Source organism: Pituophis catenifer, unplaced genomic scaffold (assembly GCF_029215685.1).
Source record: "Pituophis catenifer annectens isolate HBS135680 unplaced genomic scaffold, rPitCat1.0.hap2 SCAF_6, whole genome shotgun sequence".
In the NCBI taxonomy this organism is placed as follows: Eukaryota; Metazoa; Chordata; class Lepidosauria; order Squamata; family Colubridae; genus Pituophis; species Pituophis catenifer.
The window spans coordinates 96,045,826-96,069,796 of NW_027256886.1; the positions used below are offsets into that span (position 1 = coordinate 96,045,826).

At 38.9% G+C, this 23,971-nt stretch overlaps 1 protein-coding gene and 2 long non-coding RNA genes across 4 annotated transcripts in view; 2 read left to right on the plus strand and 1 right to left on the minus strand.

Moving 5' to 3' along the window:
- The window catches only part of MYOZ1 (myozenin 1), a 39,290-nt gene extending 27,297 nt beyond the window's left edge, over positions 1–11,993 (plus strand). Inside the window, exons 4-6 of one of the 2 annotated variants that reach the window (XM_070945687.1) lie at positions 2,050–2,317; positions 6,197–6,365; positions 11,036–11,993. In XM_070945687.1, coding sequence (XP_070801788.1) covers positions 2,050–2,317; positions 6,197–6,365; positions 11,036–11,267 — 669 coding nt within the window. In that variant the 3' untranslated portion in view covers positions 11,268–11,993. The remainder of the gene's footprint in view (positions 1–2,049; positions 2,318–6,196; positions 6,366–11,035) is intronic. The other variant, XM_070945685.1, reaches the window with a different exon arrangement.
- Positions 164–15,407, minus strand: LOC139318294 (uncharacterized). Its single transcript, XR_011600503.1, has 3 exons — positions 15,369–15,407; positions 12,444–12,562; positions 164–321 (listed from the first exon to the last, which is right to left on the minus strand). It is a non-coding gene; the product is annotated as an uncharacterized lncRNA (long non-coding RNA).
- A 4,503-nt stretch (positions 15,408–19,910) lies between these two features.
- LOC139318293 (uncharacterized) lies at positions 19,911–23,766 on the plus strand. Its single transcript, XR_011600502.1, has 3 exons — positions 19,911–19,963; positions 21,107–21,174; positions 23,389–23,766. It is a non-coding gene; the product is annotated as an uncharacterized lncRNA (long non-coding RNA).
- The last annotated feature ends 205 nt before the right edge of the window (positions 23,767–23,971 follow it).

The window sequence follows — 23,971 nt, forward strand, 5'->3', positions numbered from 1 at the left end:
CAAAGAATCAGGACCATATGTTACGTTAAGTTGCAGTTTAAAGATTTATTGCTCAAGCCTATACATAATAATCTAGTCAACTAAAGTTCAATACTAAATTGGTGACAGATAAGAGTCAACGGAATTCAAGTGGGGTTGGACTTGGACTGTTATGGACCATAACGACTCTATGCTGATGATGTGCTTAATTCCGTCCTCCAACTCTGCCTGTTCTTCTTCTATAGTTTGTTTCCCTTGGAGTTCCTATAACTTCTACTTCCTCAGTTAATTTTTTCCTCTTGATCATGATTAAATTGGGAGAGCTGATCCTCTTCCTCTGTTCTGTGAAGAAAAAAGCTGTCAATAAGCCAAGTCATGAATTTCCCAAAAAAAGGACAATTGGTAGAATCTTCTGTCATGTGCAAAATAATTATAGTTCCAGCCTCTTCAAGCCTCTGAAAGATCTGCATTTTATTTTTGGAAGTCATTCACATCTTCTAGATGCCAACAACAGTATTGCTTTTATTTGCTTCTCTACTCATTTTGAGCAAATGCTCTTTACAGCATTGCCATACAGAATACTGAGAATACATTTAACATACTGTATTAATTTGGAATGCACATGTTTATCAAAAACTTGTTTACCAATATCCCTGAATAAAGTGAGATCAATTCCTGTCATCACTGAAGCACAAAATGGCTTAATTTAGCATTAGCATTGATTATCTTAGTAGCTAGCTACCCAGCTAACTTTTTTTTATCTCTTTGCATTTCCTAACTATATTATGCACCTACATATTCTTCTTCTGTATTCTCATGCCTCTCTTGTTGTCCTTAAATAGGGCACTGATATAGGTATAGGTATAGGATAGGGAGATTTCCCAGAGCTTTGTCAGAATCACTTGCTAATGGCTTTGTGCCCAGATTGCATATTCAGTGACCTGCTCTGAAGCTTTATGACTGGTGCTAAATGCAGCAAAGAGAGTATGATAACTCAGGCTTTGGGTATTCCATGGCTACTCACCTATATTTAGCAGCCCAGATAGCTGATACTGGAAGCCTGTTTACAACCTAAAGAACTTTCTTCCCTAAACTGTGCTGCACATAGAAGAAATCAAATGCATGCATTCCTATGAGCAAACAGCAGCCAGTTGTGAAGCAGGAAGAAGGGGGACTTCCACTTGGAAAAGACTAAGTTCATAAATTACCGTATTTTTCAGACTATAAGATACACTTTTTTGTCTCCCAAAAGGGGATGAAAATGTCTGTTCATCTTATAGTCTGAATATTGCCGAAGTCCCGCCAACCCTCTGGCTGGTTTTTTTTGCCTCCGCACACCCCATTTTTGGCCTGTTTTCTAGGCTTTTTTCAGCCCGTTTTTGAAGCTTTTTTCGGCCCATTTCGAGGCTTTTTTCGGTCTATTTTTGGGGGCTTTTTTGGCCCATTTTCCAGTCTTTTTCCTGCTTGTTTTCCAGTCTTTTTTCTGCCCATTTTCTAGGCTTTTTTGGGGCCAATTTTTTTGGGAAAAAACAGCCTGAAAAAAAAGCCTCAAAAATGGGCCGAAAAAAGCTTTGAAAATTGGCCAAAAAAAGGCTGGAAAAGACCCGAAAATGGGGTGCACGGAGGCCAAAAACTTTTTTTGTTGATTTCCTCTTCTAAATTTAGGTGTGTCTTATAGTCAGGTGCATCTTATAGTTTGAAAAATACAGCACTTCCCTGACATAGCAATATAGTAATTTAAATCTTGATTCTGCCCTTTAATGCTGGCCTATCTGTAGCTGTGTCTCAAGGATACACCTTTCTAATGATTTAGTTTTCAAAATTAAAATAAACTATTGAAAATACTAAACTTATCAGTGATAGCACTTCTCACTGTTGTTTCTTGAAGTCACTAATTCATTTGGATATGAATCAACATATTGTTCTCATCAGCCAAGCACAATAGGTTCAGTAATATTAGCATATAAAAAAGAAATATGGGGTTCATTTTTTAACAATTATTTAATTTTGCCCCTTTCTTCTACTTTCTCCTCCTCTTTCCTTACATTTCCCTTCCATCTTCTTCCCCAGGATCACTTCCAGAGGTTTATCCCATCTGTTGGGGGACACTATGGAGCTGATTCCTATAGATACACTCATAGTGGTGGGAGAATGATGAGTGGTGTAACTGTAGGACCATATGGATCCACCAAACTGCAATATCCTCCCACTCCTCCTGCAAAGCCTGGGAGCAAAGGTGGAGCTGGAGGAACTGGCACTGGCCACAGCGAGGGATCTGCTGGCAGAGGGGGAGGAGTGGATGGAGGTGGAAATGGAAATGAGACTGGGGGTGGAAAAGGTAAGTATTTCTTTTCATCCAATAGATGAGTAAAGAAAAATGCTTAATATGAAAATCCTGTTCTTTTCAAGATCTTTCTTAAATCTGAATATATCTGAAAAAATTTCACTGCTGACACTGTCTGAACTGGCTTTGAAGAAAAGGACATAATTCTTTTTTGACCACAATTTATTTATTTTTATTCTATTTATTTATTTTTCGTCAAGCATGTATTTTATGACAGATACAAGTGTAAACTTAATTATAGATACATGAAAAGGATACAGATTGGTAGTTCTATTATCCATATAGTTTAATTAAAAACTCTGGAGCTCTTTGGTAACCATTACCCTATTCAAATGAAGCAGCAGTAAAGTGTGGGAAAAGCTATTTGATTTATTGATTGAAACATTTAACTGAGATTCCTACATGATATGAAAACATTTTTGAAAGCCTGGAGTTATATTATATAGAATGATATCTCCTCAACCAAAGTATTGTATATTTTCAATTCTTTTGGAGAAAAAATTGGGACAAATCTAATCCCTTCTTTTTTTCCTGAAAGTTGCATGTACCTCTCTTCCCTTATCTTCTTAATGATGAAGTTCCCAAATTTTCTTAATTCACTGTGTCTTTACTAGTTCAGTCATTTTTTTCATAGCATCCATGTTCTAAAACTGTGAACTATTTTCAGCTAGTACTTTGTATGTTGCCTAACAACTGTCAAGTATCACTGCATCTCCCTCACTGCTAGTTCAGCAGATCAGCGGATCAAATCTCATCAGCTCAAGGTTGACTCAGCCTTCCATCCTTCCGAGGTGGGTAAAATGAGAACCCAAATTGTTAGGGGGCAATATGCTACTTAGTCTTTATTTAGTCTTTGGTGTAAGCCGCCCAGAGTCCTCAGAGAGTGGGCGGCATAGAAATATGACTAATAAAATAAATAAAATAAACCAGAGGTGGTTTTCAGCAGGTTCTGCAGTTCTGAAGAACTGGTAGTGGAAATTTTGAGTAGTTCGGAGAACCAGTAGTAAAAATTCTGACTGCCCCTGCCCCCATCTATTCTCTGCCTCCCGAGTCCCGGCTGATTGGAAGGAAATGGGGATTTTGCAGTATCCTTCCCCTGGAGTGGGATGGGAATGGAGATTTTACAGTATCCTTCCCCTGCCACACCCACCAAGCCATGCCATGCCCATCAAGCTACACCCACAGAACCGGTAGTAAAAAATTTTTGAAACCCACCACTGGGGAGAACCCAAATGTTTTGTAGCAAATTATATTAACTTTTATATTATCAAAAAGAATCTCAAAACTATAAAAACATATCAAAGACAAGTTAGTAAACAATTACAGTGAGTAGGTGTATTTGTGTACTTTGTAGAATATTTACTAAATAGTTAGAAGTAAGTGAAAAACTGTTAGGATGTGCAAATACTAATGCAAAGGTAGCTAGTTCATTGTCCAATGTGGAGGTTGAACATTTATTGATAGAGATGAAAATAGCTTTATATAAGAGCCCTATTTGTTATCAAGGAGTGAGACTTTTGCAGCTTAGAGATCCATAAAAATGTGAATGGGGAAAGTGTAGGTGGTATAATGAAAAAAAAGTGTAAATAATGAATGGATGATGAATGTGGCTTGAACACAAAAGAGAGTAAGTCCATTGAAGTGGTTTGGCCATAAAGGGAAAACAAATAGGGATCAAATTGTAGAACAAATATATGAAGGAGGAGTGAGAGGAAGGAGAGATTCAAGGGAAATGTGGTTGAATTGATCTCATGAAATTTATTTATTCACCATATTTTGAAACCATCCATCTCCCTCACACAGCGACTCTGGGCTGTATATAAATAAAATATAAAAACATAAAAACAGTATATAAAAATGTTAAAGAGTAAGTGTTGAAAAATCAATGTTAAAAGTTAATTAAAAGGAAGGGGAGGGGTTTTCAAGGCACTAATCTCACATCTCCATGCTCCTCTGTGAGCCCCATGCAGTACACAGCCATGTTTTCACACCTTTCCAAAAGGCCAGGTGAGCGGGGGCCTGTCTCATTTCTGGGGGCAGAATGTTCCACAGGGTAGGGGTGGCTAGGAACTTCCAAAAGACGTAAGAAAATTGAAAAACGTTAGTATTTGGAGGTGGTGAATCAAGGATGGGTTGCAAGGATAAAGAAATGTAGGGAGGCATAGTAACTTTTGTTGGTATAAACTAGATTTAGTTAGATTTCCTTTTTTCTCACACCCTTAATTTCTTTCTCTTAGTATTTCTTGCTCCTTGTCTGTATTTTGTATAATACAAGGAGTCTTTGACTTACAACAATTCATTTAATGACTGTTCAAAGTTTTAACGACACTGAAAAAGTGACTTATTACTGTTTTTCACACTTACGTATTTTGCAGCATCTCCATGGTTACATAATCAAAATTCAGATGCTTGACAACTGACTCACATTTATGACAGTGGCAGTGTCCTGGAGACATGCGATCTCCTTTTGTGACAAGCAAAGTCAATGGGGAAACAAGATTCAATTAACAACCGGGTTATTAATTTAACAATTTGCCACAACTTGTGGCAAGAAAGGTCGTAAAATGGAGCAAAACTCACTTAACAAATATCTTCCTTAACAACATAAATTTTGGACTACTTATGCTTATCACAGAAGAGAAGAGTGATATGGGGAGGTGTTCTGCCCCAGCTATGGACCCAAAGAACGCAGCACACACAAAGTCCGTACAAACCTTAGTTTACTAATTTAAATCAGTTTATTCCGAACAAAGGCTGTTAATTTAAATTCATTAACAGCCGACAAGAAATCCAAACAATAATAACTGTAATCTTACTGTGGTTGGCAGAATGCCCAAAAGCAATTTGCAGGAAACTGATAAGAGAAACAAAATCCAAACATGAAGGAATGTGAACAAGTTGTCTCCTGCAAATTGCCTCAGTCATCGTCCTTCCTTAAATAGGCTAGAGGAGTGGCCAATTAGCCCCAAGCCTTACTCTCGAGGAGACCTCCTCCTGAGGAGCCACTCCTGCCTTTTGGCACCTCTGCGCCCTCATGCATCGAGAAGAGGCTCCTCCTCTTCTTCCTCTTCACTTATAGGAGCTTCTGGAGGTTCTGAAGGCCCTGATTGAATCCCCACCTCTGGCACCACTCCAGCCTCCTCATTGTCTGACTCGAGTGCCAGCTGCACAGGCTGCTGGCGCAGCACCACACCAGCCTCCTCGCTGTTGGAATCAGCTACTAGCTGCACAGGCCACTGATGGGCCACAATAGGAGGGAGGAAAAGATATAGTTCATAAAAATGGATAATTTGTTGAACAGCATATTCTGAGCACAGACATTAGTTGCTTTGGTTAAGTATATGCTTGAAAGAACTTTTACTGCCATCATTCACTTGATTCTGCATAGTACAGGTAATCCTCAACGAAAAACTATTCATTTTAGACAATTTGAAGTTACAGTGCACTGAAAAATGTGACTTTATGACTGTTTTTCATACTTAAAACAGTTGCAGCATCCTCACAGTAACGTAATCAAAATACAGGCACTTACTAATTGACATGTATTTATGACAGTTGCACTATCCCAGGTTCATGTGATTACCATTTGTAACCTTTCCAGTTGGCTTCTGACAAAGTCAACGGGAGAAGCCAGATTTGCTTAACAACGACATGATTCACTTAACAGCTGCAGTAGTTCATTTAACAACTGTGGCAAAAGAAGGTTGTAAAATGGTTTGCAACTCATTTAACAACTGCCTTATTTAGCAATGGAAATTTTGGGTTCAATTGTGGTCATAAAATGAGGACTATCTGTATTCATCCCTCAGTTCAGGATGTTGCTTTATATGTTTTCTCTTGACTTAAGTTTTCTTCTTTTCCTTTATATTATAGGTGAAAGTAAAAGTGGGAGTGGGAAAGGAAAAGTTTCCCTTTTTAAGACCTACATTTCTCCATGGGAAAGAGCCCTAGGCATTACCCCACAAGAGAAAAGTGAATTCAGCATTGATCCCTTGTCTAATGGCACCAAAGCTGACCTCTGTCATTATAAATCTTTCAATAGGTAAGGGAAAATGTGCATGCCCGAACCCCCCAAATGCAATGCGTGCGTGGGCCCTGTGCATGTGAAAACGCCCCACATGTGTCCGCCCCCCACATGCACCCCACCTCCCGCATGTGCCCCACCCCCTGTGCATGTGCGCACGCCCCTGCACATGCCCCACCCCTGCACATGTGCAGCAGAGACCTGAAGACCAGCTGGCTGGTGGGAGGCATGCGCGCATACGCGACAGAGCTGAACTGGGGCGACAGTTCACGTGCCCACACGCGTGCCATAGGTTCGCCATCATGGGTCTAGGACAACACACCATAGCCAACTCACTGCAGCCAACACTTCACGGCCAACTCTCCACAGGACAATTATTATTATTATTTATTATTTATTCAATTTATATGCCACCCCTCTCCGAAGACCCAGGGCGGCTGTATCCATGCTGTATTGTTTCATTCAGTTAATTTTACTGTTGGTGGCCACATTTTCATCAAAATTATTACAACTCTTGTATTTCTGAATTTATTTTCTTTATTTTATTATTATTGGCCACAGTTTCATTGAAATTAATTTAACTTTTGTATTTGTTGAATTGTCCCACAGTGAGTTGGCCGCAGTGAGTGTTCCTATACTGTTAATGCTTTGCTTTAGCATCAGAACCAAACGGCAATCCAGTTAGAGTGAGGTGATAAACAAGCAGCTTCAGGATTATACTTGAGGGTAATGAACAGCCCATACCTGAGACTACAACACTATTCCCATTTTCTTTGGGGAATTAATGCTGCTTGGATTTTCTTAAGAGTTAAATTAGGTTAGTGAAACACAACAAAGACTTCTACAAGAGCTCTGCATTATTAGAAAGGATCCTATCACTGCTACTGCAACTCATGTCTGGTTTTCTATCAGTTTTCTCACCTCCACACAATGACTAAGAAGCTGGATGCCAGCTTTACCCTTGGACCATTCCCTGGAATAGCACAGATCAATCATATGGCCTGTTCTTAAGCTTCCCACCAATCTGAAAATACATGCCAGCTTTCCCTCATTCCTTCCTAGAACACCCCCTTTGTCCCTATATAGCTCTGTTCCCACATCTTCTTGTGGGAGAGAAAGAATTCAACATGGAATGAATTTCAAATTCTTAGCACACAAGAGATCGACTATCATATCCATTCCTAGAGTCCTCATCTTCTAGCACATGGGTGTCAAACTTACTGCGTCACGTTGCCATCACGTGATGTTTCACGACATTTTCCCCATTCACGGAGCTGGGGTGGGCATGGCCTGCATGTGATGCAACCGGCCCATAGGCCGGCAGTTTGACATCCCTGTTCTAGCACATGGAGTTAACAATTGGCCCGGAAGAACAAAACTTTTAGCCTTTCGTACTCATTCTCTCTGGAAGTGGACAGTGGCTGTTAATTACTAGAGTTATTACAATAACTAACTAAGTATAATAGATCTATTAGAACTAATAGAACTAAGTATAATAGTTAGAATAACTACATATAATAGATCTGACCTACAAGATTGTAAATCTTCTGCAGATCCTATACTTTGAGAAGAAATATATAGAAAAGATATAAAGAATCAACCGGAAGAACAATGGAGGATACTTGGAAAACATGTGAATCTGGGGAAATGTATATGTGAGAATATGTGACATAAAGTATGTTTTGGATACTAGGGATAGAACAACATAGAAAAATCTGGACTGCTTACATAAAATCCTCATTATAAAGAACTGCTTTTCTTCAGATCAGAAAATAAAATTCATTGCACTTGATACAAGGTTACTAAGCCCAATTTCCCTGAACAAGATCCTATTTGACCCAAATTAACTCCCATCAAAGAAGGTGCCTTAAAATTTAATCAGAATTTGCCTTGTTATTTCAAATGTCAGGAATCAGGCATCCTATAAAAGTGATAAATTATTATTTTTCTAATTCAGCATAGTGAAACATGAAAAATACATTGCCTCATAACTGTTGAAATCTTGTTTTACATTGAGAGCTTTAATGCCTGGCTTCCTCTAATTTAGTTTCTAATTAAGATGTACTTGTGTGCCAATCATCACCAAAGCTATTCTGAATCAGTTAGGAAATAATCAGAGGGAGAAGCTGCAATGAGGTCAGTTTTCATTAAAGATAGAGTAGTCCTGAAACTATTCTGTTTGGTCACATTATGTTGATAAGAAAATCCTACAATTATATTTTAAATGGAGAGGAGACCACAGTTTTAGTGGTCTAGGAAAAAAGGCATTAAGATAACATATACTGGAATGTTGTCAGTTGTCTTCCCTAAACTCTTGTAAAGAGTGAGTTATTAATATGGAAGCAATCTTGCTTAGTTTTTTTATGTATATTCTTTACTTCAGTAATAATAATCAAAAGGCACCTATCACATAACACCCCAGATTTAATAATTGTTGATAAGGAAGACAAAAAAAGTCTGGATAGTGGCTAATGACAACAGAATAGAAGAGAAAGAACTGGAGAAGATAACAAAATACAAAGACCTGCAAACAAAAATAGAATGGCTGTGGCAAAAGAAAGCAAAGGTAGTACCAATAGTAATAGGTGCCTTGGGTACAATCTCAAAACAACTGGAGCATCACTTGAACATCATTGGCATTGATGGATTCACCATCAGTCAATTGCAAAAGGTGGCTTTATGGGGACAGCTTACATCCTGTGATGATATCTGTAACACCATCAAACATCCACATCAGCCTAGCCCAGATCCTTGGGAAGGACTTGATAGGTGGACAAAAATACCAGATCCAGTATGGATATCTGGCTGACTGCAACGAACAATCACTAGCAATAATGGTGCATTAGAATAGCTGCAAGAAATAATAGCCTGCAAGCAAGAACTTGTGGGACCATAAAATATACAAAGTAATAGAAAATGAAGAAGTTAAGTGCTCTGGGACTTCAGAATTCAAATTAAAAAGCATTTTCCACATCCTAGATCTAACAATTGTCAGTAAGAAGGGCAAGATAGTTGGAATAGTGGAAGTTGCCATTCCTAGAGATGGCAGAATAGAAGAGAAAGAATTAGAAAAAAAAATCACAAAATAAAAGACCTGACTGTGACAAAAGAAAGCAAAGGTATTACAAATAGTAATAGGCCCCTTAGATGCAATCCTAAAACATCTGGAGCACCATTTGAACCATCAGCATTGACAGTTCCAATTCTTTGAAACTTAGCTTAGACATATCAACCATCAATAGACACACAGAGATAAACAACATCTACATACCATTCAAAAGAAATAATCAAAAAGCCACAAAGGGCTAAAACATCTCCTCACCAGCAATCAACACCCAGATGAGTAGAGATCAACACCAAATTTTATAAAATAATAGATCAACACTAACATCAAATTTTATAAAATGAAATGAAATAAAGTAAAAAAAACTACAAACTCAGACAAATAAGCCAACAATAGACAACAGCCAAGACAACTTCCACCAACACTGACAGAAGCCACTAGTATACAAAATAAAAGCAATAGCGCATTCTCTGAGCAGTTTACAATGTCAGCATATTGCCTCTAACAATTTGGGTCCTCCTTTTACCAACCTCAGAGGGCTGAGTCAATCTTGAGCCCCATCAGAATCGAACTCCAGGCTATGGACAGAGTTTGCTGCAATACTGCATTGTAACCACTACACCACCAGGGCAGTGTAATGTATATTCACTCCCTTCTAGTACTGATGATGTTACCTAGTTTGGTAATAAAACATCTGCAAGAAAACAACCAAGTCAGAGTGCATCAAGAATGCCACTCGGTCAACTGCAAAAGGCAGTTCTATTTGGATAGCTTACATCCAGCACCAGTACCTTTAACATCATCAACCAACAATATCTCCCTATCCCAGCTTCTGGAGAAGGGCTTGATAGGTGGACAGAAATGCCAATCCAATCTAAAGATCTGGCTGTATGAGGAACCATAATAATATTAGAACATCTACCTATCTCATGTCTTTGGAAAGGACTTAATAGATGGATAAAAATGCCAAATCAAGTATAAACATTTGGCTAGTGTGCAATCAAACAATATAATTTAAAGGTCATACTCTAGTGTGGCCTTGATAATGTTTTTATTTATTAACTACATATGTAATAAAAAAATCTTTTTTAAAAAATGGGCACCAGCATGATTCTACACAATGTGGTAGATTGAAAACATTACTGATATTCAAAACTAAAATTGCCAAGCTACGAATTGATGCTTGTTTGTATTGAAGAACTGTTTTTACATTGAACCAGCATCACTGAATAGCTGATAATGATTTTGAATCAGCTACATCTTCCTTTTAAATAATTTTCTTAGAATTGAATGTGCCTTATATAATCTATAATGTAAATGATGTATGTTATATATACGTAATTATTATCTTAGTATATTTCTACACATTTCTATGCTACATTTATGACGGAGGATTTTGTCTGTCCATTTATTTATTTAATTTTCTGAAATGCACTCTTTTTTGTGAGAGAAAAATGGACCTGGTTGCTTAGAAATAGAACTAGAAATAGTTATTAATACAGGACTGGAGTGATTGGGTTTGTCAAAGGAACACATGTAGCTAAAATCTGTTGATCTACTGAGTTGGTGGGAAAAGACTATATAACATCTATAAACCCTGATGGTTGATTCTACTTTTCCCTAGAACTGCAATGCCGTATGGGGGATATGAGAAGGCAATCAAACTGATGACCTTCCAAATGCCTGAATTTGACGTTGGCCCTTTGGTACCTGAGCCTCTTATTGTATATAATCAAGAAGTCTCCAATCGACCCTCCTTTAACAGGACCCCAGTACCCTGGCTGGGGTCAGGAGAACCAACTGAATACAACATTGAGGTGAATGTACCACCAGCAGGTGAAACAGAAGAATTATAGAAATCCCCTTTCCTTTCATTAATCTGTTCATTTACATGTCTATATTAAGGAGCTGAACATGCAGAAATTTCTCAACTTTGCCCTAAGGACAACCACAATCTAATGCATCTTTGCTGTGGTATTGATCCATATTGGAGTTTGAAGAAAACAAAGCACTAAAATAGTGAGGGAGAGAGAGAAAGAAAGAGTCAGTCTTTTTATTTGCACTCCAAAGCATAAATACAAACCCTGTGATACTTAATTCTTCCGGTCTGCTCTGTCCCAACTTTGTTCCATTGTTTTGTCATTTGGCAAAATGAATAAAGCATTTATAAAGATAGAAAACAATGTGATATTTCTTCCTTGGTTCTATGGGTTCTGTCTATGAGATGATCTTCCCTTGATTGAATTTCATTCAGGAAACAGCACGAATCAGAAACTTGATTAAGAAACAGAGAGCCAGATTAGTGCTGTGGTTAAGGTGCTGCCCTAGAAACCAGGAGACAGTGAGTTCTAGTCCCGCTTTAGGCATGAAAACTGCCTGGGTGACTTTGGCTCAGTCTTTGGCCCTCTCTCTTAGCCCAACCCACCTCACAGGGCTGTTGTGGGGAAAGTAGGAAGAGGAAGGAGTACTGTATTATGTTTGCTATCTTGAGGTACTTACAAAATAAGAAAGGTGGGATTTTAAAAAATCTCATAAATACATAAAATAATCTTGAAGAATTTGTTAAAATGAATGATAATCACATGTTAACAATCCAGTGTGGCATTTTAGGCCTGCTACAAATTAAAGAGTTCATAATTGACTCCACTATAATATGCTGGATGAAACTTCTCCTGTGATTAATTTTGTAATGTATTTCTTAGCGTTGAATATGAAACGTATATTGATTAGTTCAGGAAAAGTGTCTGGGATTGACCCGTAAACTCCTTCTCTGAAGATTTCATATATAGTACCTGTACTGGATGTATTGATTTATGATACTAATCAGCAGCTGCATTTCAATCCACAAATCTGGATGATCATTACACGGCAGCCTAAACATCCCAAAATATCTAATTTTTGGCTGTTAGCTGACAGCTAGCCTGTAAAATCGTAATTGACATTTTAAAAAATTCAATCATTTGGGGAAAAATGGGAAAGAAAAACAATCAAAAAGTTCTGAGTGCATGGAATAACCAGAGAATTGTCCATACCAATTGGAGGGCCTTCCTTGTGGTAGATGACACTGGGCACGGCTGGAATTTCTAGTGATGAATCTATCAATCATGGTCCTTGAAATGTTATTCTTTATGGACATCAATGCAGCACAAACCTATTAAGGACGCAATTAACAGGGGTAGAAAGATTTAGATTGGTATGCTTTCTTTCCAGCTTCGTGTCAAGATATAATAAAGCAGTGGTTCTCAACCTTCCTAATGCCGTGACCCATTAATACAGTTCCTCATGTTGTGGTGACCCCCAACCAGGGGTGGGTTCTAAATTTTTTTACTATCGGTTCTGTGGGCGTGGCTTATTTTGTGGGCGTGGCTTGGAGGTCATGTGACTGGATAGGTGTGCCTAGCTGGTCATGTGACCGGGTGGCCATGGCTATGTGTATAGGGACTACTCAGAGGGCTGAAAAAAGTCATTTCTGACAGATCCTCGCACTTTTGACTGGTCCTCACACTTATGACCATCCTCACATTTATGCCCGTGCAGCATTCTTAACAACTATGTCAGTCATTTCACAACTGCTTCTCTTCACCATGGTGATAAGATAGGGCAAAAAACGTAAAATGTGAGGACAGTCGTAAATTCGAGGACTGGTCAAAAGTGCGAGGACCAGTCAAAAATAACTTTTTCAGCCCTCTGAGTAGTCCATGTGCACAAAAGGACTATCCAGAGGGCTGAAAAAAGTGATTTATGACAGGTCCTCGCATTTTTGACCGGTCTTCGCACTTATGACTGGTCATCATGCCCATTGTAGCATTCTTAACAACCGTGTCACTCCTTTCACAACTGCTTCTCTTCACCATGGTGACAAGATAGGACAAAAACGTAAAATGTGAGGACAGTCGTAAATTCGAGGACTGTTCAAAAGTGCGAGGACCAGTCAAAAATAACTTTTTCAGCCCTCTGAGTAGTCCATATGCATAAAAGGATACAGCAATAGAGAGGGATGAAGGAAGGGAAGGGAAATTAGAGTAGGAGGGGGGGTAAGAGAGGGAGGAAGAGAGGAGGAGAAGAAGAAAGGAAGAGGAAGTAGGAAGGAGAAGAAGAGGTGGGGAAGAGAAAGTAAGAAGGAAAGAAAAGAGAGTGGTGGTAGGTTTGAGGAGAAAGATTGCTGTACAATAAAAAAGATGAAAGGGAAGAAAACCAACCCCAAACAAATATAAAGATATTAAAATAAAGAATGAATTGTTAAACTTTAAAGAATAAAAGAGAACAAATATGAATAAATAGCAATAATTAGAAACACACATACAAACATACAATGTATTTTCTTTGAACAGAGTATTTGGCCGGTTCACAAATTTAACCAGTGTTTAGTCATTTCAATTAAATTTACAATTTCTATATTTTCTTTTTGCCATATTTATTCCTCATCTATTTTTTTAAAAAACCAATATTACCCTTCATCCTCATCTCTAATCTTAATCAAATTCAATTTTTCCCTTCTATTCTATATTATACCCCTTCCCATTGTCATCTATTTTTATATCCATCCTCACATTGGTTAATTATGTAATTATGTAATACAGTTGTTTAATACAAATTCAACATTTTAATATAAATCAATTAGTTATAAAACTATCTTTTTTTGTATATCAATCAATATGAACATGAATATTCCAATTATTTCCATGCAATCCCATTTCTTACAAATCAATTAATTATATTTACCAATAATAATAAACCAAATAATTTCCACCATATATTCCTCCAAACCACAGCTTAACCATTTCTGCTTTCAACACAATATACAATTAATAGTATCTCAATTATTACAATTCCCTAGTTAAATAGAGCTTTTTTTCTTTTGTGTTTTAAAATCTTGAACCTCCTCTTTTGCCCTAAATTTCCCATTGTTTGCAGTTTTGCATCTACCTTTTTTGGTGAGGAAAAAGAAAAAGAAATATCTCTCTGCCTCATTTTGTCACGTTGCAACAAAGACCCTGCTTTACTTTCAGTTTCGTTTTTTCAGCATAGCTAGGGGAAAAGAAATCTGCTCCTCTCTTTGCAGCTAGCAACAGAGCCCTTCGCAAAACAGCTGAGAGCAAATCAGCTGAGAGTCTGGAGGCTGATCAAATCTACTTATGGTAATTAACCTATGCTGAAGCTGAAAGGGGCTGTTTTTTTCTATTTTTGCAGGCACCGGTCTTCTCATTTGTTTTCTTTTAACACTGATCAGATGTAGGGCGGCCCTTTGAAGCCCCGCAGCAAGAATTTAAATGGTTTGTTTCCCTCTAGCCATCAGCTGGGACTCAGGAGGCAGCAATAGATTGGGAGTGGGCGGGGTAAGCGAACGGCGAATGGCGATCCAACAGAGGCAGAGGGTGAGGGTGAGTGAAGGTGTGGGGGGGGGGCGAGAGAGGGCTTTGGCGACCCTTGTGAAATGGCCATTTGACCCCAAAGGGGTCGCGATCCCCAGGTTGAGAACCACTGTAATAAAGCAACTATTTAAATATGGATACATGTGCACCTGTCTTCTGATAATGATTAGTGCGATATCTTGGTTCCAGGCAAGGAGCTCCCTCTTGGCTCCTATGTGCAAAAAACAAATATGTCCAAACATATTATTCTTTTGTAGGAGCAATTCTTTCCCACTTCCATCTTGGGAACAAAACTCCTAAATTTAGAAGGGTAATATGCGAATGGTAGCTTCTAGTTTAACTGTTTCTTGAGCCTGTGGCTTTGGAAAATCAACTAGCCGGTACAGTTCTGTGGCATTCCAAGGACTGGTTTGGGGAAAAATTTTCACTCCATCTGAAGATGACAAGATCTAAAATGAATAGCTTTTTTAAATGTTCCTTTTTAAAAAGCCCAGAAGGTGCTTTCATTGTGCCTGCTTTTTGGCTCTTTGTTTAGAACTCATTGCTCATTTGCTTCCAGATGCAATTCAAAGGGTTGTTTATTACCTATAAAGACCTCATGGCATGGGTCCAGGTTACATGAGGAATCATCTCACCCCAATGGGACAGGCTCACGTCACCCATGCCGGCAAAGGAGGCTTGTTGCGGATCCCATCAGTCAAGGAATTCTGGCTGGCGGGGCCCAGGAAAAGAGCCTTCTCTCTCAGAGTCAGGTTGCTGTGAGATGGGCAACAAACAAATTAAATAAATAAATGTGCAAAAAGGATCCTTGCCAAGACCATTCCTTCTTCTCATGGAATTTCTCTCACAGCAGTAAGCACCATGATAAATAGTACAGGAACTATGCATTTAATGAAAGTGGTAGAGCTATGCACACTTCAAGAGGAAGAATGGTTTCATACAACCTCATGCAAGTCCAATCCTGCTCTAATATTAATTAAGGCAGCTTTCTGGCTGGGCCTGAAAAAAAAGTTGCTGTGACTTAAGAATCATATTAACTACAGAACAGCAGCACCTAACAGCAGTAATGTATTTGTTCAGCTCTGGAGTGTTTCTTCTGCATTATTTTTAAAGCACACACAAACCTCATAGATCATAGTATGCTACCCAAAAGTCATATTAACCATTGGGCCAAAGCAAATGACAGGTATTGACAAGGATATTTTTATGAGAAGCAGAAGAAATGGTCATATCTTTTTAAAATGATTTTTTTTAAAGGATTTTCTTAGTAGCATAGACTACCATTGGATTGAGAAAAAAAATAGGATTCAAGTCTGCCAGTAGGCTACACATCTCTTTAGTAATCTGCTGCAAATTTGACTTGCAAATAAGAGAATAAGAAAAACAATCTTGTGAGTGAATCTTCACTCTAACAATGAAGGTGATTTCTTAGGCACTAAAAACCTCAGAATACTTCAAATTATTGGGTTCAAATCAACAAATGCATTGTGAATCTCTTGTGTTAATGCAACAGTTCAAGATATGACTGCTACATGAAACACATACTGACAAATGTTTATTTTGGTAATACAAAGGCTTATATGTATCCTTTTATCAGGCTTCATATGAGTTTTGAAAACCACAAGCTATTGCTGCTTCTTTTGAAAAAAAACATTCTTCTCCAAAAGGAGCTATTGTTGGGCATAAAATAATCTGAGTACTGAGATGTGGTGATCACAGTTTTAGGACAATTGGGAGCTCCTTGGTGAAACAGTTATATGGTACCTCTTTTGGGGATTACTTTATGGGTATCTCATTAGGAAGGCAGTGAATCAGTTATTATATAGTTCTAAGAAATCTGCTTGCTCTGAGATGATAAAATTACTTGTACATGGTTTGTAGTTTGAGATCAACTTTTGTTGATATGGCCCATATTCCTGTCCCTTTGCAAGCATCTCTGCAGGCAGCAAGCAAACTGGGGTGGGGTGGGGGTGGGAGGTCAATCATCCCTTAGCATTTCTTAGTTTTTCTACTGGCTTGAAAGTTTTCATTTTCTTGTCCCACATCTCCCTTCCCCCCTGCCAACCAGCAAACTGTCACTGAAATTAGAAATCATTGTGGACAAAGCTGGTGTGCCTGTTTCCATCTTCCTCTATTTCTGCCCTCTTTCCAAGCCAGTATTTCTGATGCGGAGAGGAAAAAGACAAGCTAGTCACTATACAGTCAACTTGAGGCTGTTTAGGGCTCATTCTAACCACTTTAATGTTAATAGGTTCAGTCAGTTGACCCAGTTTTCCTGCTCATTTTACATGCCATCCCTTAATAACCCAATGGTCTTATAAAGATGATAAAGCAATCACTTAGGCTATCATTGTATATACATTTACCTGGAGGCAATTGTTTTGAAAGCAACAGGAACAACAAGTGCAGATATATATGTGGAGTCCTTGGTGCTCTTTGAGCTTAGTTGTTTTGTTGCATTTTCTAACTGACACGTTAAGGATGGCGAAAGGAATGTGCAACTATTTGGAGTGAAAGAGGAAAAAGGAGAGGGTGTGGGATAGGCACTATCACTGGGCTTATATGGTAGCTGTGCAGTCCCAAGAAAATATGTAGTTGAGCCAAGGAGATGATAACAGGGTATGACAACTCTGTTGCACCCTGTCAGCATTGCTTAACTTGAGCACGTGCTTTCTGGGAGAGGGCAGCTCCTGTGTGAGCCCCCCAAAATGCACAATTTCTTTAAGAAGGCAATGAAAGATGCAGTGTCCGTGCTCAAATCTTGTTCCATTTCAGATCTCAATGGCTGCATAGTCTGCCCTGTTCCTGCCAGAGTACAACAAAAACTGGGGTAGAGATCCGGTTTTTTTTATTGAAAAAGTTTTTCAAATACAAATTTTTTCCCCCTTTTTTCCCCCCTCCTCCCTAACCCCCCCTCCCCCTCCCCTCCCCCTGTGGCTTCTTCAAAATAAAACCCAAATTCATAACAGATTATATAATACTTTACCATCCCCTTACTCCATCCCCCATATGCTGACCCTTTCTTTCTAATAATATTATTATATCCCCCTTATACTATACATTTCAAAATAACATTCTACTATAACATTATATAATAACTCCTAATTTAGCATAATATTATTATATCTCCCAGTTTAGCAATTTCTGCTCATAATCTACCCTTTTTCTGCCCCCCATACATATATCTCTTAAATCAAATCTTTTATGTATATTAATATAACATTTCAAAGCAACCTTCCACTATAAAACTATATAATAAATCCTAATTTAACATTTATTCAATTCATAGTCTACCCATTTCCTCCACCCCCATCGATATATCTCTTAACTCAAATCTTTTACATATATTCATATCTAAACATAATATCCCTTTTCTTAAACTAAACAATCAATAAGCTAACCTGTCTCCACCCACTTTCCTACAAGACTACCATACTTAATAATTCTTAATATCTTTATTCTTCTGCCCACACCACTAAAAAATATTCCCTTATGTAAATAAAATCCTCTTAAAAAAACCTTTAAGCTTGTAATCCATATATCTTCTGTAATGTCTTTCAGCTGGATTGTTAACTCCATCACCCATGTTAGGGTAACATCACATCCTAATTCCAACAGTATGTTCGGTATCTTCAATTACCATCTGCCCCCATTTTTTTGACTTCTGTTATTCTAATATATTTTAAGCAGCATTATAAGGTAAAGCAGAGAGCTGGAGAAGTACGGTAGATTAAAAACATCAATGCTGACATTAGATTAAGTTTATATAGAGTTCATATTATATAACATCTTTTTCTTCAACTTTTATGATATTGAACCAAAGAATATGGATGGATCTAGTTGTTGTCCATTTTGTATATTGCTTTATTTTTATCCTGGAAACATTGCTGGCTTTTAAAATAAATAATAAAAGTTTGTTAACTGACTGCATAGACCCTTGAGCCCAGTTTGAACAAGATGGGTAGCTCTCTTGCCAGACAAAAGCATCTTCAAATATCTTGCTTACTCTATATCAGAGGTCTTCAAACTTGGCAGCTTTAAGACTTGTGGACTTCAACTCTTAGAATTCTCCAGCCAGCTATGACTCACCGACAGTCCCATTCACTTTAATGGGATGGCTGGTGATGCGGCAGTGACACAAGTTGAGGGACGTGGCAAGCAGGTGAGTGGATGCCCGCTAACAGACATTGCCATGATGGATCTGAAATAACAGGTGCTCTGTAATATTATATTTATAAGCTGCTTAGGTGGTTTCACTTTCATTTTTACTGCTTGCCCTTCCTCCTCACACTTAAGAGCCAGGTGGTACAGATGCATTTCTCTTCAAACAACCATACAGTTTGTAGTGTACATAGATTTGCAAAACAATGGGATAAAGGAATATTCCTGAACTTTGTTTTATGATTTATCTCTTGGTTACTGTGAAATTGTGTGAATGCATCAATGCAGTGCATGTTATGTCAGCTTGCAGAGCTTGGATTCATTGAATGAGTTTACCAAAAATGTAAATATTGCAGAATATATAGCCTCATGTTACATAACTAAGCTCCATTTCATGCACAATAAACTAAATTATTAATGAATCTTAAATAGAAAACTATCTTTAGATACATGCTTTTTACTCCAAAAGCATTTTATTAAAATAAATTTGATAAAAATAAAAACAATCCGATTTTTTTTATCCACTCTGGTTTAAGATATGATGGATCAAGTCCATGTCAAATATCTATTTCAAGATCAAGATTCATAGTACAGTATTCTCAAGTAAGCTCCAAAGCCATTTGGAATCCAGTCTATAGAGCAGAGGTCTTCAAACTTGGCAGTTTTAAGACTTGTGGACTTCAACTTTAAGTCTTAAAGTTGCCATAGTTGGAGACCCCCGCCCTAAGAGAAGCAGCCCGCCTGAGCCCAGCTCTCCGCCTCCAGAAGAAAGGTGGGGGCGGCGGAGCACAGGAGCGACCGCTTACCGAGGTCACCTAAGCGAGGATCGGCGATGGGTGACGCGAACTCCCGCACAGCAGCAGTCCGCTGCACAGCGAGGTAAAGCTAGTTGGGCGTGGCTTTCTCGTGCTCTCGCGAGATAACGCTGACGGCCTCTCCGTAGTCATAGCAGCGACTTGAGGAGAGGGGAGTCCCTCCGTACGGCGCCGTCCTCCTGAGCTGTTCCGTGGGCTCCGGCGGTGAGTCAGTGGCTGCGGCCGGCGACTCCGGGGTGGGGTTAAGCGCGAGGGCATCGCCAAAGGGAGCTTGATTCGCCGCCTCCTCCTCCTCCTCCTCCTCCTCCTCCTCCTCCTCCTCGGGGTGGCTCGTGAAGGGCTTTGGGAAGACGCGGGCGGCATTCCCCTCAAGCTGGAGGGTCTTAGTCTTGGGCCTTCGTGCTGTAGGCCTGCTGCTCGCTTGGCAGGTATTCCTCCTTGCCGCCGCGGCTGAACTGAGGGCCATGCGCAGCCTCGGTCTCCTTGGTTCCCCGCGCTCACTTTGGTCCGCGGGGCGACGCTGCCCTTTCAGCTCGGCACCACCGGCGAAAGCTCCCCACTCCCGCGCGGAACCACGTGGGGAGGAAAGCCGGGCGCCTCACCAGACGCCGCCCTGGCGGGAGTGGGGTCACCTTGGGCTTGAAGATTCACTGTTGCCTCTTGCATTTTTTTAATCCTGGAGCCGGTTATTACGTTTTCCCCGCCCTAAATTTGCGTGAGGTTTTCTGTCAGTACACAATAAAACTGTGACTTTTAAATGTCCCACATCTCCACCGTTAGGACGTTTTGTGCTTGTTGTTCCCATTTGTTTTTTAACCGGAGATGTGCTGTAATATTTAGAGAAACATTTACCTTCTAAATCCTTTATAAAGGGGCCAACCTATTCACATTTATTCGGGTTTCATTGATTTCTGCTATAATTACTTCTCCCTCGGTGTTCCGATGGCGGGATTTTGTAAGGCTGTTAATATATGTTGAAATTATAAACTTTTTTTTAGCTATTATAAATGCTCATTCTAATTCAATGCACTGTATTATATTTCTGAACTTTTAGTCAGTTTTCAGAGCAGATATGCAAGGCTAGAGACTTATGAAAAAATCATATATCATATGTTGGACAGAATGCTATCATTGTTTGGCTTCACACATTATATTAGTTGTAATTTGTTTTAAGCATTGTTTGTGGAAGAAATCATAAGGCCATTCCAAGAGAGAGAATTTTTTCAATATGCTGAGATAAGCCAAATTGCATTATGCATTTGATTCATATTATAGATGAATTAATTTAATATGTAGATTGAAGTGGTGGATAGAGTTGTTAAATTACAAAATATATATCTTTTGAAGTTATTCCTTATAGATCTAGCATGACTCCTTTGCAAGAGATGAACTCCAAACAGCCAAGATAGAATCTAGTGAGTACATTCTAGAATACACATCCTATCCTTTTTTCTGAAGTTTGAAGAAATCTTAGATCCTTAATTATCATTAGGTATGATTTTGGCATTGAAACTGACGTGGTTGCCCAGATCCATATAAAGAAGAAATGAAACGTTTTATCTCCCATTTTTCAGTAGAGTATCTGAATTAAGCCTAGGAGCAATTAGGGTTGCTGCAGATTATAGTAAAGAAGGAAGCCTCTAGCTGTGCTTTCTGATCTATCCTTCTAAAGCACCACCAATTCACATAACTTCTTTCAGCTTTTAGACAATTAAAAATATCAACACTTATAGATGGAATAAAGAGTGCAGAGTTGGGCACGGCTGGAAAGATCAGATACTAAAATGAGAGAATTCTTTATGTTCTTTCGGGTGCTGAGAAATAATCTTGCTACAGTTATCTATGCTTTGTTAACTCATGTTCATTTCATGGGAAGTTAAATTTTACAGTTCATTCAAAAGAAAACCTCTATATTGCTTATCCGGTGGTATGAGACCACAACAAGCTGCAGTATTTAAGAGTGATAGCACCTCCCATTGTTCTGGAACAGTATACTTGTTCTTAGTCAAAAGACCTAGGAAACAATTCAATATATAGAATTAAAGTCCTTTGTGACTTTCAGCTATACTGTACATCAGTGGTCCCCAACCTTTGTGGCTTGATGGCCTGGCCAGGGGCAGGAGGAGGAGAACCAGGCTGCGTGACTGTTGGGCCAGTGGCGCACACAGCTCAACCCATACGAGTGGCAGGCTGGCGTGCATGTGCATGCAGTGCAACTTGTGCAAGTTGAGCTGCTCACATGACCCAGTTTTAAATAGGTTGCGGCCCAGAGGTTGAGGACCCCTGTTGTACATCTAAATAATCATTTACATATCAGCCCATCTGTATATAGAGCTAATCTAAATGAGTCTTTCAAATGAGTTTACTAGGTAATTGTAATTGTTACTCTTATGTCCTGAAAAGTCCACTGAAGGAGGTGCAATGTACATGTTTCTAATACCTCTAATAGAGATGGCAGCGTAAAACATGACTTAAGGATTCCATGACATTAGATTTTCAGAGGCCCAATTGCTACAAGGAAGCCCTTTGAATTCCTTCCCAATTGCTACAAGGAAGCCCTTCAAAGACAGTAGCAAGCAAAGCATCTTAGTAAGGCAGAGTGAAAAGTTGTCTAAACAGGGATACTGTTAAATGTCCCAAATAATTCACTAGTTTCTTCTGGGGCAAAGTGCCTTTAAAAAGTTGTTTAAGCAACAAGGCAAATAAGAGGATGGTTTGGCTCATGATTGGGGTGTTTGGAATATGTTGGACTCTTTTTTTAGAATGGAGCACCTCTTCACCCTAATTATATTTTTGGTTCCTAACATTTTTCAAGGTTATATGTTTGAATTTAGTTTAGTGGATATTTGACATTCTGTTAATCTTTCCTAGCAGAAGAGCCAACCCACCCAATGTTTTTCTGAGATTCTACCCTTTCAGTTTCATATTCCTTTATAATAGTATATTTTAGTTACTTTTGTTTCTTAGCTAATTTTTAATTAAAATAAGTGTGCTGGATCATTTCCCCCCAACCTTTGGCATCAGGGACTGGTTTCATGGAAGATAATTTTCCCATGGACTGGGGTTGGAGAGGGTTATGCTTGTTTTCCCATTGCTCACCTCCAGATGTGAGGCCTGGTTATTAACAGGCCACAGACTGGTACAAGTTCCTGTCCTGGGAGTTGGGGACGCCTATACTAGATTACAGTAGAGATATGATTTTAGGTAGACTTATGATTAAATTTAAAAAGATCTGGTAAATTCTTCAGATGAGGCAAATATCGAGGCAAAAGACATAGATAAATGATTTTGAATGGATTTGAACAACATGGGGAAAAGAAAGAAATGTCATGGCATTGGTCCAAGTTCCCTCTCTTCTTCAGAGTCTGCTAAATAAGCAAAAATAGAAAATTTTATATGAAAGAAATCTGTTAGTTAAACAAATTTCCCTCCCACCTGTAACAAATTTCAGTCCCTGAATCACTTGAATGGACCTTCAAACAAAACTGGAAAAATGACAGCAGTTAGATTTTTCACTACAAGATTAATGGCAAAGCAAAGCTTTCATACAGTGCAAACTGTTATTTAAGTGGCTGTCATCTGTAAAATACGATCTGAAACTGAATGATAGCCTCAAAATTTTTTTTCAGCAAAGTACCAAGCTGGACCTAAGACTTCCACTAAAGACTTATGCAGAAGCTTTGACTAAGCCACACATCCTAGACATGCACTCTGATAAAAGGCAAGTTGTTTTAAAGTACAAAACTGTATGTGATGACTCCCCCAGATGCATCCCCAGATACCTCTCCAGATGTCAGTTTGGAAGAAGATGAACCAGTTCCAGGCATTCAGGATGGGAGTTGGTTGATCTGCCCTCTGAGAGTGATTTTGCTGAAGCACAGCTGCTGCAGGACAGGCTGAGGCTTCAGATGGGGAAAGTATGCAGCTGGTTAGTGAGGAGGAGGAACTGCCTTCTGCACTTGATCTGAGAACACATAGGGCAAAGAAAAGGCAAGATCAGCTGTATTTAATTAATCTTTGCTTACTCTTAAATAAGATAGATGAACCGCTCCTTTTAAATAGAAACATCTCAGACTTTTCCAACTCAGCAGCCCTCTGCTTCATTGAAACATGGCTGGATAATTCGATTAATGATAGTTGCTTGCAAATCCCAGGATTTCAGATTCAAAGAGCAGACAAAATTGCAGAAATATCCGGTAAAAAAAAAGGGAG